The sequence below is a fragment of the Nanorana parkeri genome, unplaced genomic scaffold (assembly GCF_000935625.1).
Source record: "Nanorana parkeri isolate BGI_ZX_2015 unplaced genomic scaffold, ASM93562v1 scaffold5, whole genome shotgun sequence".
Taxonomy (NCBI): Eukaryota; Metazoa; Chordata; class Amphibia; order Anura; family Dicroglossidae; genus Nanorana; species Nanorana parkeri.
In genome coordinates, this window is record NW_017306273.1 from 730,841 (window position 1) to 748,456 (window position 17,616).

Consider the following 17,616-nt stretch of genomic DNA (forward strand, 5'->3'; position numbering starts at 1 on the left):
TATATATATATATATAATTAACCTCCCTGGCGGTCTGATTATTTCCTTTTTTTCTTTTCTTTTTTTGTTCTATTTTTTTTCGGTCCTTCTTTTGGTTTTTTTTAAATTCGTCTATGGAGATAAACCTCTACCCCCCCTCCTGTGTAGTTTGGAATTGGAGTGGTGAGTGTGATATGGTTGCTCATCCCATATCTACTGTGTTTTGACTATTTGACATGGCCTTTATATGTGTCTTAATATATTTGTAGCTTGTTATAAGAAATAAAGAAGGTTTTATATTTATGCTTCACGCCTGTAGCTGTATGTATTTTGAGGCACCTTGAAAAAACTCCAGGCTCATTTGCAAAAGCCTCTGTACTGAGTGCTTCTCCCCATTGAGAAATTCATGAATGAACAGGAGGTGATGTAAATAACCTCCTGTTCATTCATAACTGGGGACACCTAGTACTATGTGCCCCCAGTTATTTACAAACACTGGAGTGATCAGACGATCACTCCAGTGTTTGTGCTGCACACGAAGGGTCGGTAAATATCAATGATACTTACTGATCCTCCGCTCGGCCACGCACAGCTGCTGTCATCCTGAAACTGACAGGAGGACATCAGCTCATGATGACAATCATGATGATCGAGCGGCAGGTGGGGAGGAGAGCGGAGCCGATGTCCTCCTGTCACTTTCAGGACGGCAGCGGCTCCTCCGCCGTCTATTTTTTTCGGATCCCCGCTGCCTCAGCCCATACAAGCGGGGAAGAGCAGAGGGGATCCGGGTCCCCCCAGTGCCACGGGCCCCATAGCGACCGCATCAGTCGCTATGGTGGTAGTTCCGCCACTGCCTCCAGGCTACCATATTACAAGGAACTGCCATCTGTATGTTACATCAAGCTTTTCACTAAAGTGGAGTTTTCATTTAAATTCAACATTTATCTGACTGGAGTATAGTCTTATTAACGTAGACCAGGGGTGGGTAACCTCTGCACATCAGCTGTTGTGGAAGTCCCATGAGGCACTTCAAAAGGGACAGCCATTGGCATGACTGGCAGAGGCATAATGGGATTTGTGCCAGGGTTGCCTACCCCTTACTTAGAATGTTATATATTTATTTTTAAAATATGAATTCCCTCTTACGATAGACCTGTATAGATTGGTTTTGGATGACCTGCCCCTGCAGGTCAGCAGAATGTTTTGTTTCACAAAATAGCTGCTCCCTTGCATTGTATATATTATTTTAGATTACCAGTAATCCTCATATTCCAGTAACTATAAAAGTCCAGCCTGTGCAGCCAGTTTTGATTAATGTCATAGTGGAGATAGCTGGGCCTTGCTGCACGAGACATCTTTAATCACAGTGTACATTGGTGATCTCCTTTAGTTGCTCGCTCCTGCTATTTAATCTTATTGCATAAACTATGGGGATTACTCGCCCTCATCATTATCACAAAAGATAGGAGTTTATTCAAGAGATCATTTTAGGTACACAGTCCCCTTTGTACTCCATTTGTTTTTCTCCCAGGGTATGCACTCCCGGAGTTTAATTGCAGAAGACTGAACCTGCATTTAATCGCAATAGGATTTCCTAAGAGATTAATCTCATGACTCAGAATACCTCGTGTAACCTTAAGCTTAACCCCTTCGTGACGGGAGACGTACAGTGTACGTCTTGTCACTTTGTGCCTATATGACTGGCCACGTATTCCAAGCTTGCTACTCTCATTTTCAGATGGGTGTGCATAGGGGTACTTTTCACACTGTTCTGACCCCGTGGGAAGCACTTCTAAAATGCTGGTACTGATAGAGTATTGTAGCACATACAAGGCTGCACTTTGTTCTCTTTCAGGACAAAACCAACTTTATTGTTACATTTCCTGCATGAACAGTGAAACTCCAACCCATTCCTGTTTCAGACGCCTGTCACCCCCAGTGTAGCTGGCCATACATTACTTGATTTTTGGCCCAATCAGCAGGACTCAGCTGATATTAGAGCAGTGTATTGCCCTCTTGGCACTCCTCTTTTGGTTAAAGGAGCTGGTCTGAAAATTCTTGGCCGAACACTGACTGCAGCCAATCAGAATACAGCAGCCTGATGGGGTAAGGTGTGGGTTGGTTGTCCATCCATTCTGTTTAGCGTGGTTGGGGAAATGAAGGGTTTTTTTCTCATTCAGGCTGTGGGGAGAAAAAACAAGAAAAAACACACAATGTATGGCCAACTTTAATTGTAGAGCTCCAAGACTAAGCTCCCCTAGGGGGTGAAATGCATCAGAAGGAGTGGGTTGGAAGTGTTAGTGTTCATTCTGGAACTTGAACAATAAAGTTGTTTTCAGGCGGAAAGAGATAAGAGTACAGCCTTGTATGTGCCAAGTGAATCTGGGGGGGGGTAACGGATCTCTGAGGAGCCTGTACCGATGACTCAATGGAGGGACCACAGTGCATTGAGAAGTATACAAAAAGTGTAAGTGAACTGGTACTGGTAAACTGTAAAATATTATTATTATACAGGATTTATATAACGCCAACAGTTTGCGCAGCACTTTACAATATAAGGAAGACATTACAATCACATTACAATTCAAAACAAGATGGTAAAGAGGGCCCTGCCCATGAGGGCTTATAACCTAGGAGGGAGGGTCAAGTGATACATGAGGAGGTAGCTGTGTGGGGATGAATTGTTGGAGAACGGGACGGAAAGAAGCTTCCTGCTGCAAATGGAAATATTTACAGGCACAAAAATGCAGACTGGGGAAAGCTACTAAAAAAAAAAAAGATACAAATAGCTATTACGCACTTACAAAGACTTTAGAACTATGCAAACTTGCTCAAACAAAAAGTAACACTTTTAATCCCTTGATTTCCTTCTGTCCGTCTTCCTCTATAATACTTTAAAGCCTCATTAAAAACTTTAGACCAACATCATTTGCAGGGAAGTTCTATTAAATGCAGCTGCAGGATATTTTGAGAATACTTCATTAAGAGATGTTTCCGTCCTTTTAAACATTTCCTTTCGGCAGTTTAATGTAATATTTTTGTTGATTCGGAGTCTACTAATACTCTGGACCCTGAAGACACAATAGCCGAATAATGGAAAGAGTCTTAAACTAATGCTTGTGTGTTTAATTCAACATTAGCTGAAATGAGGGTTGATCGTTCACTCTGTTTACTTTTATCCAAAAAAAAACAAAACATGAAACCTAACAAAATTGCTTCGGCTTAACCTTTTATTGTTCAGTAGGCATCACATTTTCAAGATCGTGCTCTGATAAGGCTGGGAATTTTAAAGCCTAATGCCAACCCAATTTTCATTTTAGCTTTACACAGGGTGATGAAAAGTTCAAGCTGAAGTCAGGGATAAGCAGATATTGTCTAAATACAAGAGTGATGTGTGTTCTTATTGAAGTTTGGTGGGTTTTGTGTATTTCTTCCAGATCCATGCAGTAATCCTGTAATAAAGACCGCTCACTGCTGCTCTCTCTCCTTGTGCAGGGTAACTGGTCTTGTCTCCGGCCCCTCCTGTAATAAAGGCTGGTCACTGCTGCTCTCTCTCCTTGTGCAGGGTGACTGGTCTTGTTTCTGCCCTCTCCTGTAATAAAGGCCGCTCACTGCTGCTCTCTCTCCTTGTGCATGGGGACTGGTTTTGTCTCCGGCCCCTCCTGTAATAAAGACTGGTCACTGCTGCTCTCTCTCTCTTTGTGCAGGGTGACTGGTCTTGTCTCCACCCCCTCCTGTAGTTTTCTGCAGGCAGTCTGTAGTTGGTGGAGTCAACTGGGTCCCTTCCACAGCTTTCTTCACAGGCTATGTGCAGAACAGCGATGATGTCACAGCTACTTTAAGAAGGTAAATACCTATGTTTGTAAAGGCATTTAGTGCTCATACAGTGGTTGTAGATCCTTTGTGGCTATTGAGGCTATTTAAAGTTTTTGTGCCCGGAATTTAGCTATAAAATGACTTCTGTCTTTGACCCCATAGGGGGGATTTTTCCTCATTTTCTGTCCCTGTGAAACCCATACAGTATATCGGTTGTCACTGGACAGAAAAGCACGGAAGCAATAAGAATATTATCAGAAGTTCTAAACCCTGCCTCCATGGCACCGTGCTGTCACTGATGTGCTCATGACTGGTTAATTGACTGCCACAAGAAGATAGTCTCTGTTCACCATACTGACAGTCAGTAAGATGGCAGCATCACAGGTGGAACCCCTGCAGTGGCAGGATAGAGAAGGCATCTGTCTGGCGGGATAGAGAAGGCATATAGATGGCTGCCATCTATAAGTGTCTGAATCACCTCTACAGTTTGCACTTTATGACTACAAGAAGGACTAAGCTGATGTCTTACATAATTGATTACCCTAAATATTGACAGTTAAGGGGTTAAAAAACAGTACATTTATATTTAACTACAGCTAGCACCAGACTGTATGATGAGCCTCCTGTAGTCCTCTGCACAGTAATACTCAGAATTGGGTAAAAAGGGTCAGCACCCAGAACCATACAAGGCGCAATTCCTTTGCACTGTGCTGTAAGGCTAATGCTATGAACATTGCAAGAGAGCTCAAAAGAAGGACTTCATGTACTTCTGCTTCTTCATTGCCCTATCAGAAGACTTTGGACAGGCCAAGTGACCATGACATATTGCCTAACTTTAGAGGCGAAAAGTGAGGTTGGAGAACTGGTAGATGGTTTGGTAGAAATGCCTGTCTGAACAGAATAATAACATTTCATGGCAGGTAAGGCAGTTCCCTTATGTGAATTCTGGTAGGGTTCAGCTTTAATGCCTAATTAATTACTTCTAAATGGATTTTAGGTGCATGCCGCACCAGAATGCTGTAAGTTATTTATTGTAGAAGCGTAAATTGAAGAGAAATAAGATCATTGTATGCTCTGCCTAGAGATCATATATTTGGCAGACATCCCAGATGCAAGGCACAGTATCAGATTTAGGGGTAGTCCCTTGGGCATTTTTAGGAAACTAAATGAATGTTGTTGAAGTATAGCTGTATACACAGTTTGACTTTATATATTACTGCCTATTACACCAATCTATTCACCCATACATCAAGCCAAAGGGGGTGACAAATCTCTTAACCGTGACTGTGTACATGCTATGTGTGGGGTCAAGTGTAGTTTTCAAAATGTAACTTCCTGATTTCTACCTGATGCCTCGACCTTGGTTTGAGGGGCTCATCATAGTCTGGCACAGGAGAATGGGCAGAGCTGGCAACCACAGCTATTGGTCTTTGGGTCTAGTAGGTTTCCATTACCCTGTGCCTTGCTATTGGTTTGTGAAGCTGCCTATGATAGCAATGAGCCAATAGTGTGAACAGGAGGCCAGGCAACCACAGGAAGAAGTCACTATGTGCTTATTGGTCTTTGGGTCTGGCAGATTCCCATTACCCTGAGCTTCGCTATTGGCTTGTGAAGCTGCCCATCACAGTGACGAGTTAATGGAGTGGCACAGGAGAGTGGCCATAGTTGGGACCACAGCAACTGGTGGCTATCTGGATAGTGGTTTAAAAGGGCTCCATCTGCTCATTACAGAAATGCCGACCCATCATTCAAACATCTAAAGCAACACTTGCATAAGTCCAATCCTAACTTTTTAAAGTAACTCTGTCATGAGGGAAGTGCAGTGGCTGCCATCGCTGGCCTCCTGAGTTAATCCTTGCTGTGTCAGGCCCACAACAAGCATGCTTTAAAGGAGTGTCAGAATGGTTTATCGCTATACTTTTTCCAAAACAGTTACATAGACAGCACTGAAGCCAAAGCAGCAGCTTGACAGCCAAATAACTAGAATTCTCAAAAGAAGCGATGGCAGCCTTCATGATTCTGTCCCTTTAACCATTGTGCATCACTGCCAATTAATGTGGAGAGCAGAGGTTGACATTACAGTGATAACGGTGTCAGTCAAAACTGTAACTTTACTGAATACCCAACATGATACATGTCTATTATCATAAACGGGGCTCACAGATATGAGCTAGAATCAGGAATATGGACCCACCTGCTACACTGGCAGGAACACCTGGAGAAAAGGGTGCAAGCAGTATAGGCTGACAACTCCCAGAGCTGAAGTACTAGCAGGGAATGGAGCTGAGAAGCTGAATTAAGCAATAGAAGTCAGGTTAATCTGGAAGTTCAAGTACTAGGCAGGGTGCTGCAATGATGAGTAGGTAGCATGGGGTCCCCCAGGATGTGGAGTCTAAGGGCCAGCCGCTTTTCACCAGAACTCCTGATGGTTGAGATAGACTTGGCTGCGTGCATACCCCAGGTTCATCCAACTCAGCTAGCAGCGGACGAAGACCTAAGTTCAGGATAGGCTCCGGATACAGGTGCAGGGTAGGAGTCAAAGGATGGGGACCGGCTGAAGACTAGGACTTCCAGGGACGAGCCAAAGCTAGGAGCAGGCTGTAGACAAGGATTTCGAAGTACAAAGCGAAGCACAGGACAGACTGTAGGACAGGGATTTCCAAGGACAAGGCAAAGTACAGGGCAGACTGTAGACAGGGATTTCCAAGGACAAGGCGAAGTACAGGGCAGACTGTAGACAAGGATTTCCAAGGACAATCCATAGTTCGGTACACCGGTAAACTACAAGGAATTTAGCTTTAACACCAAACAGGGGCCTCAGCATCTAGCTTAGAAAAGAGTTGCCCGCGCAGAGCGCTGTCCTGTGTTTAAATAGAGTAAGCAAGAGGGAGGAACCACAGGATTGGCCCGCCAGCTGACAGCACTGATTGACTGAGAAGCTGCATAAGAATCAGCAGGAGAGGGCGGCTGACGCCTAAAGCAGACTAGTGCAAGAGCAAGTTAGAAAGAGAGCACATGTCTGGAGGACTACAAGTAACAGCACAGCGTTCCATGCCTGCAGAAGTAGGGGTAAAAGGTCTGCACATAGTTATGAAACTACAAGTGACAGCTCAACTGCAACTCTGCAGCTGAACTGTGACATCTATGGAGAATGTATGGCCAGTTGCAGTCCTACTCCCTACTTGGGGAGTGGACTGCATCTTCTGAATATGTCAATTTTTAAATATATCTATATCACGCACTGTAACAAGTCTTTAAAACACTGCACAGCAGGGATGCACTGATACCGATACTAGTACTCGCCCAAATGCTACGATACCTTCCCCGAAACAGAAACTTCTGGTCAGAGGAAGTTTTCTCTGACCGGCAGCTCCATAGGGGAACATGGAGCCAGCTTACCGTGCGATTGGGAAACTGGGTGGCGAGTAATGACCCGCCTGCCGGCTTCCTGATTGGCCGAGAAGCCGGCTTCATGCTGACTGGCCAGGAAGCCGGATTCTCAGCCAATCGGCATCGAGCCGGCTTCCCGGCCAATCAAGGAGGTGGGACATTACTCGCCACCTGATTGGCCGGGAAGCCGGCTCGATGCTGATTGGCTGGGAAGCTGGTTTCCCAGCCAAGCACAATCAAGCCGGCCAGACAACATGGAGCCAGCTTCTCGGCAAATCAGATTGCCTAGAAAGCCGGCTCCATGCCAGCTGAATCGCCAGTATCGGTACTCGGTATTAACGAGTACCGAAAGCAAAGTATCGTTACTCGTACTCGATACCGAAAAACCGGTATTGGTGCATCCCTACTGTATTGTACTCAACATCTCCAACAGAAATATAGACAACCAACAAGTCACCTTAAGAGGGCTCGAATTTGGAGCCTTGGGTGGCCTTGACAAGCACCACTTGGCTTGAGAAAAAATGATTGAAAATCGGCTCAGCTGGGCAGAACATTATTGGTTGAACAGTGACTGCATCCTATAACATCACGGTTCGGGTATTCCGGCAGGCCGAATATATCTGCAGTGTGAGATCTATGGCACTGCTGCCTCAAGAGATTTGGAGTGAGCTTTGGTAATGTCACGTCTCTGCTGCTCACCGTTTTCTTTATTGGAGGTTCTGACACGAGGAAGCAAAGCCCTGACTCTACCACGATGGCCGCCTCTACACAGAGACACAGTGTAAAAAAAAAAAAGGCATGATAAGTCAGTCATAGGGAAAAGATCAGCTTCAGAGAGACCACAAGTAATACCGATGAATGGACATTTGCCCTCCGTCTGCCTTTTTTTTTTTTTTGGGCACAGCTCTCAGAGTTTAGTTTCTCTTTTAAGAAATCACATTATTTTCCCCCACTGGTACATGACTGACATTTACGCAAGTCATTTTGTCCTATTCCATGTCGGACTCTCATCCTAGAATAGGAAGAAGGATTTTGTGATAAAGCGAGCCAGCCAAGTATGCCAGGCATCTATCTTCCTCAGCATCTAATCATTTAAACAGCTACGCAGCATTCTTATGGGAACCGCTGTGCTCAGGCCCACCGAGCAAGACAAGAAATCCAATGTAAACGCTAATGGTGACCTTGACCTCCAACAGCAACTGTTAGTTAAAAATAGCTGTTCGTACATGTTATTTGAGAAACTATCAGGTCAGCTTTCTACGCTACGAGCAGCCAGAAAAATCCAATTGTTTCCCTTCCATTTACTGCTGCGCTGAATAGCCATTGTGCAAGCCAATACATCCGTAAGCCACTTGTACATGATATGCTTTTAGAGAACTCTATCTGTAGGCTATCCTTTTCTGTACGGGAAACACAGCGCTGGATCTATTTTAATTATTTGGATGGACAATTTGAATAGAAAGATGATTGATTCACTTGGTAAGCATTATTGCTCAGAATTTGAGTGCCATTAGGTCTTGAGACTGGAGATAATGATATGATATGAAATCTCTTTTAGCACCAACAATGCTAATGGACAAAAATGTAGATGCCAATACACAGGTCAATTATTGGCCAAGAAAAGTTTTCCCTCATTCAATTTGACCCTGATGGGCAAGGACTTGTTAACACTACTCATGTTGCGTTAAAACACACATGCTCTGTTGTTGACCAAGTGGAACATGTTAGTGCATTGGGGTGGCACTTGCTTCATTTTAAATGGCACCCCAATGCATGTCCAGAATGTGCCACAGTGATGTGCACTGCAAAAAATGCAGCAGGATCTAAATGATCGTACACTGAGACCATTTATTTTGAATAGTTTGCCTAAAGCAGCACGCCATAACCTAAAATGTATACACTGCGGCGCACTGCATTTAGGTGTGAATGGGTCTTAAGGGTTGGCAGATATACAATAAATACAAACAGCTTGACAGACCTAAGCATCACTTAAAGGATAACTATGGGGTAAGTGTTTTTCCCCATAGTTCTCTTTAGGGTCACGGGAGGACATATACTAACTTCCTCCCGTGACCCAAAGCTCAGTATATAGCGGGCTATTGCCCACTATATACTGAGAGTGCTGCAGCCGGGACAGATTCCGATAATACTGTCGAGATCCACCCAGCTGCGTGAGTGACAGCTGGCTGTGCCAATCTTATAACTTGGGTCCCTGAGCAATAAAAAGGAAGCAAACCGGCAATTATATTTTCCATGACGGATACAAAACTAAGCTTTCCAAAAAATAACTGTGTGGCTGAAATTTCTGCCCGAGCCAAAAACAAGACACTAAAAAATTAACTTATTTTTTGTAAGATAAACATGTAAATGTAAAAAAGATCAGCTTGCTGTAAATGATCTCATGAGTATATGTTAACATTTCAAAAACCTTAGTCTATGTAGGATTTGTATTAATATGTATACTACAAGAAAGCCCTATTTGTCCATTAAATATGCAGAGTCTGCTCCTTGCTTTGCAGCGCTATACAATGGTTGTGCTTTACTGCTTTACAATGCAAGTCTATGGGGCTGTTTATGGAGCAGATACTTGGGTGGATGCATTTTACACGGCATTCCTGCCGTTAGATGGAGCCAAGGAGCACAGGAATTTCTCATGCTCCTCAGCGCCATCTAGGGGAGCTAGTGCCATTCAAATGGCTGGGTGGAACATTTATAAATCAGCCCCATAGTGTCAGAGAAAGAAAAAGTAATTGCACTGAGCTACTGAAAACGCTCTCTTGTGACTAATCTGCAAATCAATGAATATTGAATAAAACATCAAGCAAGCCTGTGAAAATGTGAATCTCAAATCAAAAATTGATTTTACATAAACACTGGAGAAATAACAATCTATGTCCTGAGTGAAAATAGTATACTTTCCCTTGAAACTGTAAAATTAAGGTACATTCAACTAAACAGCAGAACTCCATAAAGAAGAGTGCACTTCGTACACCCAGTCACATGACCATGGACGAGGCATCAGTCACATGGTCTCTGCAGGAGTAGCATTTAAGGAAGATATTCAGACAGGCAGGGATTCTGCCTGAATAGTCCTAACTTTTATCATGACCAATACCCCAGCTCTGATCACATGACTGGGCATGAGTGGAGCTCTAAAGTTAGCTTTTTACTGAAAATGGTAAGTAAGGTTTTCAAATTGACTATTCAGTTGCAGTTAGATAATGGAGAGTTATTATACACTGCCTGGCCAAAAAAAGAAAGTCACACTCTAATATTTAGTTGGACCACCTTTAGCTCTGATTACGGCACACATTCGCCGTGGCATCGTTTCGATATGCTTATGCAATGGCACAACATTTATTTCCACCAAGATCTTGTAGTGATGATGGGGGAGTCGGACCTCTGTGTAAAGTCTTCTCCAGCACATCCCAGAGATTCTTAATGGGGTTAAGGTCTGGACTCTGTGGTGGCCAATTCATGTGTGACAATGATGTCTCATGCTCCCTGAACCACTCTTTCGCAATCTGATCCCAATTAATTCTCGCATTGCCATCTTGGAAAATGCCCAATGTGCCATCGGGGAAGGAAAAATCCATTGAAGGAAAAACCTGGTCATTCAGTATATTCAAGTAGGCAGCTGACCTCATTTTTGGCACATAACGTTGCTGTACCTAGACCTATGATCCAATGGAAGGCTCTGACCTATTTGCTTAGCAAAATCCAGATGGTGACTTTTTTTTGGCCAGGCAGTGAATGCACTTTTACTGTCTGCTTTAGCACAAAGACATTTTCCTGTGGATTAAAAAGTGTTTGCAAACAATAACCGATTCCCTTTTCTAGACAGACAAGGGAATTAACATTTTGCTTTACATTCACAGAATATGCGCATCAGCCAAAACTGTGGGAAAGACCACGGAAAGCTTGGAAGATGCACGATTCCCTGCACGGATGTCCTCGCCACCCCTAATTCTCCAAGAGACGTTTATGGCTACCCAGAGCCCTGAAATATTACTAAGAAGATATTGAAGGAGAATACAAGTACATGCTGTTAGATTTGTCATGCTTAGCTATGCTCTATATTTCAGCGACAAATGAGTTGATGGAGCAGATGTCAATAATTAAAGCAAATTAATTAGTGCCGGTCAGACAAGACGGGAGCCTTGAATTTTCCTAGTTACTTGGAAACTCGCTTCTCATTATATTAACTATACTCGTTCTAATGAGCACCTTCACAAAGAACAGAGAATTGGCAAATGTCAAGGCTTTTCCCGCAAAACTACATACCGCGGGAGCCGAAGACGAATAAGACAAAACAATGAACACGTTGCAGAGAATTGAGGCTAAGATATTTCAGAAGCTTATCGAATTACCTGAACAAGGTGTAGAAGAGAAAAAAAACACACAGTCCCTGGTAAGGTTTTTACTATCATTTCCAAAACGGTTTCCTAAGACGTTAATTGAGTGCAAAGATTGTTGAAAAAAAAAGGGGGTCAGACTTATCAGAGAGTCTATAACTAATAATGTCATCCATAATGTTTCCACTTTTGAAGTCATATTTGTCAACCTCCCTCCATATGTTCGTGTGTTGTTCCTATTCACACATTCTTATATCAGGAATGGTGACACTCTCAACGCGTTTCACGCTCCAAACGCTTCTTCAGAAGCTGCTGTCGAGCTGCACCTCGTGAACACTGGCGGCTCTGAGGTGATTGCGGACTGTGCTCTTTGTGGCTCCGCCTGTTTGAGGTATTTTTCGATAGCCTTCAGCTTTTGATGGTTGTCCGCTTATCACCCTCTCCCCACCATCTATTGGGAGGTCCTCTTTGTCCTTGTGCATGCTTGGGCCCTTGCTCTGCTGGTCGGGAGCGCACAGATTACTCTCTGGGAGAGTTCCTTTATCTCCTGAGGAGGCGCTTGGAGCACAAAACGCGTTGAGAGAGAATCACCATTCCTGATATAAGAAGAGGCATTTGTACACAAGAACATGTTATATCATTTATGTTTGTCATGGCCATATAGCCTTACATTATAACTCTGGAATGGTTATTTGGAGATCAATCTGTTTTTCTTTTTCTGTTTTGTAATGTGCACATATCAATTATGTTTTTAAACATTTTTAACCTTTGTATAATAAAGTACTCTTGTTTTATCATGTGGTCATTTTTGGTCTTTGGCACTTGGTACCGAAAAAGCCCCACTTCCTCTATTTATTTTTTGACTTGATACATAAGGGGTGTGGTACCTTATATTCAGAATCTGGTCACGATTATTTGATTTAACTTATAGAAATTCAATATAAAAATAGAGATTTAGTTTTTGACCATAGATACTCTTAAGCCCCGAGTAAATTCCCTTTGCACATTTGCTGCACCACAAATTAAGCCATCAGCCTGAAACCCTTATTTACAAACAGTTATTATTCCTGTGAATATCAGGAGGCGAATACAAGCAGATGGTTGGTGAGTGTAAGCAGATGGCCAGCCAATGTAGGGTACATTTGGTGCACATTTTAATAACTCTAGAGGTCATGGTATGGGACCCCAATAAAAGTAAAGCGGAGGAGCCTCGTGCTTCAAAGTGGTCACGTGGAAAGGCACATAATTCCATTTTCACAAATTCGCCTGGGAAAGTGGAATAACCTTTTAATACTAATTTAAGCTTTATAGTCTCTTAGTATCAGAGGGAAGCTCAGCTACTCAAATCCCGATTAAATAAGGTCTCTCATGACACTGTATATGTGCAATATAAATATATATTTTAATATATTTAAATATAATATTTTTATAAATCATATATTATATTTTTTTCCAATGTGCATATACATATACGTTATATGTATATATGTATTTTGCTCGAATGTTTCTCCTTACAACAACAGATGACGTCTTTAGAGTTCGAGGTCAGCATCTCTTTAATCAAAGAAATACCTTTACATATGTATGCTGAGCTATAAACCCCCCTCAATTTCTATTCCTATTAAATGTATAGCCATCATTGATTTTCAGGTGGATTGCCGCAGTTATTAACTCGCCAGAAGGGTGATGGTATTTTCTATTCCCGGGTGTTTACGTTTGTGGTCTGTGAGGGAAATGGCATGCTGGAAGGAAGTATTAGTGCAATCACTTAGGACGTCTCCCAGTAATAACACATATGCTTCATCTTTTTTCTTTTTTTTCTCCCCTGTAACCTTTTAATTACACCAGCAAAACCATTTTATCTCCTTAACTGTGATTGCTAAATGAATCCCTGTGTAAGTGGAAATTATAGGCTTCTTTAAAAAACGCAATCACATTAATAACATGAAAATTTCATAGCTCAGTGGGAAGCACTTTAACAATATCATCAACAAAATCTGTTGAAGGCCCATCAAAAGGCATTAGGGCTAAACATTTTTCATCCTCGTTTTTCCCTTAATGAAATCGAGTATCATTTGAAAAAGGAACTGTAGCATTTTTTATTATTTTATGCTAAACGTGTGAAAAAGACCAGATAGATGTAAAATAAAAATAAACAAACAAAAACCAACTTATTATAATAATGGTTAAAACAAATCTGGATACATTTTGTATTATAAATGTGCCCAGACGCTTGTTATGAACTGTGTGCAGCCTCTGCTACCTAAAGCTTTGCTGATCTTTGAATTCCACTACCAGTCAGGTTCCGTTCAATTGAAAACAGCAGATTCTGAGCGGCCACAATGCTCCCGGTAGCCAGAGACTATGTAACCTTTGCCTAGGAATCAAGTCATATGTGGGTACACTTTTTTGGGGGGATTTATTAAAACTGGAGCAGACAAAATCTCGAGCAGCTGTGCACAGCAACCAATCAGCTTCTCTCTTTCATTTTGAAATCTTAAAAGGAGAACTATGAGGTGAGTGATTTTCACTCAGCCTCATAGTTCGAGCCGACGTGTGACAATGAAACTGTCACACGTCGGCTCAATAGATCGGGAAGTGAGCGAACACATACCGTCACTCGCTCACTTCTCGATCCTGTCCCTGCAGAGGGCCATGACTGTCACTCACGGCTCCCTGCAGGGATTCCCCTCTCCCCGCTCCGATCCTCCAGCGCTGACTGGAGGAACGAATGGGGGAGGGGGCGGGTACAGCTGGCTCTGCCTCTAGATAGGCAGAGCCGGCTGTCAAGCACGCAGCTGGGTGAATCTTGACAGTAATGTCGGGATCCGTCCCCGGCTGCGGCGGTCTTAGTATAACGCGAGCTGTAGCTCGCAATATACAAAGCTTTGGGTCACGGGAGGACGCTAGTTTATATCCTCACGTGACCCTGAGGAGAACTATGGGTGAAAAACACTTACGCCATAGTTCTCTTTTAACTGAACAAACTGAAGAGAGAAGCTGATAGGTTGCCCCGGGCAACTACTCCAGATTTTGTCTGCTCCAGTTTTGAAAAATTCCCCTCTTTGTATTTATGAGAAAAAAAGTGGTAGGGGTCCCTTATTAAAAATAATGATGTAAAATGAAAAAACTTTGGCAAATCAATAACCTTATTAGGGGTTACTACTAATAATACCTCTTTGCAACAATACTAGTAACATTATATGCATACAAAATATTTATTAGGACAATGAAAAGGGTTGCCATTAAATACATTTAAATGAGATGTTGACTGGCGTGGGCCATTATCTATCTGGTAGATATTACACTGTCTGGCCAAATAAAAGTCATCAACTGGATTTAGCTAAGCAAATAGGTCAGAGCCTTCCATTGGATAATAGGTCAGAGCCTTCCATTGGATAATAGGTCAGAGCCTTCCATTGGATAATAGGTCAGAGCCTTCCATTGGATAATAGGTCAGAGCCTCCCATTGGAAAATAGGTCTAGGTTCAGCAATGTTATGTCCCCCAAAAATGAGGTCAGCTGCCTACCTAAATATGCTGAATGACCAGGTTTTTCCATCAATGGATTTTTCCTTCCCTGATGGCACATTGGGCATATTCCAAGATGACAATGCCAGGATTCCTTGGGCTCAGATTGTGAAAGAGTGGTTCAGGGAACATGAAACATCATTTTCACACATGGATTGGCCACCACGGAGACGTTAACTGCATTGAGAATCTTTCGGATGTGCTGGAGAAGACTTTACACAGTAGTCTGACTCTCCCATCATCACTACAAGATCTTGTTGAAACATGAATCCAGCTCTGGTAGGAAGTTGTAATATTTCCATTGGTGGTCCAACGAAATATTGGAGTGTGAGACTTTTATTTGGCCAGGCAGTGTATATAGCTTCACTTAAAACCCACATTGAGGTATTGTTGGAGTACGGGAGCAGCCGTCAGTTTAACTAATATCAACCTAGAGAAGAATCCTACTGGCAAACAAATTTTCCTAAGTTGCAGGTTGCCACAGGGGTTCAAATCCACTTCGACATACTTCCACATCTGTATGCTTATCATTCTGAAGCCGTTTTTGGAACCAGACTGTATCATTCAGTATGTGGACGATGTTCTTTTGCAAACTGAAATGGAAGAACAGCACTATGCCCTGTTGAATGAGCTCCTGACACTGATTAGAAATGCGGGCCTTAAGCTGGACTCGAAAAAGGCTCAGTTAATGAAGGGTTCAGTGTGTTTTTTTGGGTGTGATAGTTTCACAGGGGAGGGGAGGCCTCCTGACCCGAACAAATGTGAAACTATCAGGAAGTAACCAAGGCCAAGTACTAAGACTGTGCTAAATCAATTCTTGGGGGTCGTTGGTTTCTGCAGAGACTTCATTGAGGTGTTTGCAGAATAGGCAAGATCCCTGTATGATTTGCTAAAAGGGTACAAGAAATGCATGAGAAAGAGGGAGGTAGAAAAGTGGGTTCATGCAGATCAGTGTAAAAGATACTGCTGATAGGAATTTGATTCTGCTCTTGTTCTTTTTTTTCCAGAGTCCTATTGGAGCGAGAGATTGGCAAGTCAAGGTCTCTGGAACATGAATGGAAAGATGATAAACATCTTGTTGGCCATCTATCTGGGCCACACCACCTGGCAAATTTATGCGGATGATTATTCGGGGGACTATGTGAAAGGGAAGATACTTCTGTTTGTGTTCTGGATGGGGAGATCATTGAGAGGACTAAGGCACCAGTGTATTATTTTAGGGCATAGAAGAGTGTGCTTCTTTATCCAAAGGGATACCAATGTCACCTTGGTTATGGAACAGGGGTGTTCCTTAGACATGGTGGTAGAGAGAGGTGCGTGGTGTACCTTAGGCAATGTCTCCGAGATCCAGACGCAAACATGGAATTATGTAATAACATCGGTAACCCATCTGTCCGAAGAGATCAAGTATAACAGTCCTGTTAGCCTGGGTGCCCTGGATCTGGGCATGGGAAGAAAACTGCAGGATTGGTTGACAGACATGGATAAAGATGAAAACCTGCTGAGGAAGCTACAGCAAGAAGGGGCTAATGCTACTATAGTCATATACCATGATCAGAACAAAATAAGGCAAGTGGAGCATCTACTGGAAAAAGGATGCTAGCGGTTATTGGTGGGAAACTTTATTTGGTTATTCCAGTAAGGCCAAGGGGGTTTTGAATTATTTAATACATCCGATTGTGGTATTACTCATTCTTGCTGTGGTTTTATCACTTGTACAAGTGTATATGTGTTGTTGGACCAGAAATTTATACAAAAGGATTTCGAATATGGATAGTAGAGTTGGAGGACAGATTGACAGTAAGGTCTTGGAGGCTTTACTGCCAATCAGGTGTCCAGAACAGCCCAGAGTATGCCAAAATTGTGGCAGGCCATGATGAGCGGGCTTGCATGATCCCAAGCCGTGCTTACCAAAATGGGATATAGGGGATGGCCAATGTAATTTTGTAATTAAAAGTAAATAAAAAACAAAGCATTGTCTATCCTCCAGACACACACAGGTATCTTGTAAAGACTTCAGTGCTGCTATTTTAGTGATCTGAAGTCCAAACATTTTGATTCAGTGGTTCTCACAGATAATGTATATATCTGCATTGTTACACTGCAAAGCCAGATTTTACCCACGGGGGGTATTGCAGGCGAATTGTGGCTTCAAGTTGATATATAACTCCAAAAGTTACTTATCCCTCCCTGTTACTACATAATAGAGTTCCATGCGGATTGGGTATTTGCATTTAAAATCAAAACATCAGATATCAAATATTTCTTATGAATGATAATAAGGTAAACATTGACCTACCTTTCTGAATCTTGCGATGGAAGTTTATGGCATCCACAGAAGCTGTAACTATGTTGGTCTTGCAATGGCGGGCAGCCACAATACCAGCAACCTCGTCCATTAACTTCATTGTAACACCTGAAAACAATGATGAAATGTCAATTAAATGTTTTAAAATGTGTCATTCAAAAGCAATTTTAAGAAAGAATGTGAAATTACTCAGGACACTGGTAGTGGCTAGCTGTGCTACACTCAGAAAGTCCACACA

At 42.6% G+C, this 17,616-nt stretch overlaps 1 protein-coding gene across 1 annotated transcript in view; it reads right to left on the bottom strand.

The window, feature by feature from the left end:
* The window catches only part of ACOT7 (acyl-CoA thioesterase 7), a 130,478-nt gene that overhangs the window by 24,968 nt on the left and 87,894 nt on the right, over positions 1–17,616 (bottom strand). Inside the window, exon 9 of the mRNA XM_018576546.1 lies at positions 17,370–17,486. Coding sequence (XP_018432048.1) covers positions 17,370–17,486 — 117 coding nt within the window. The remainder of the gene's footprint in view (positions 1–17,369; positions 17,487–17,616) is intronic.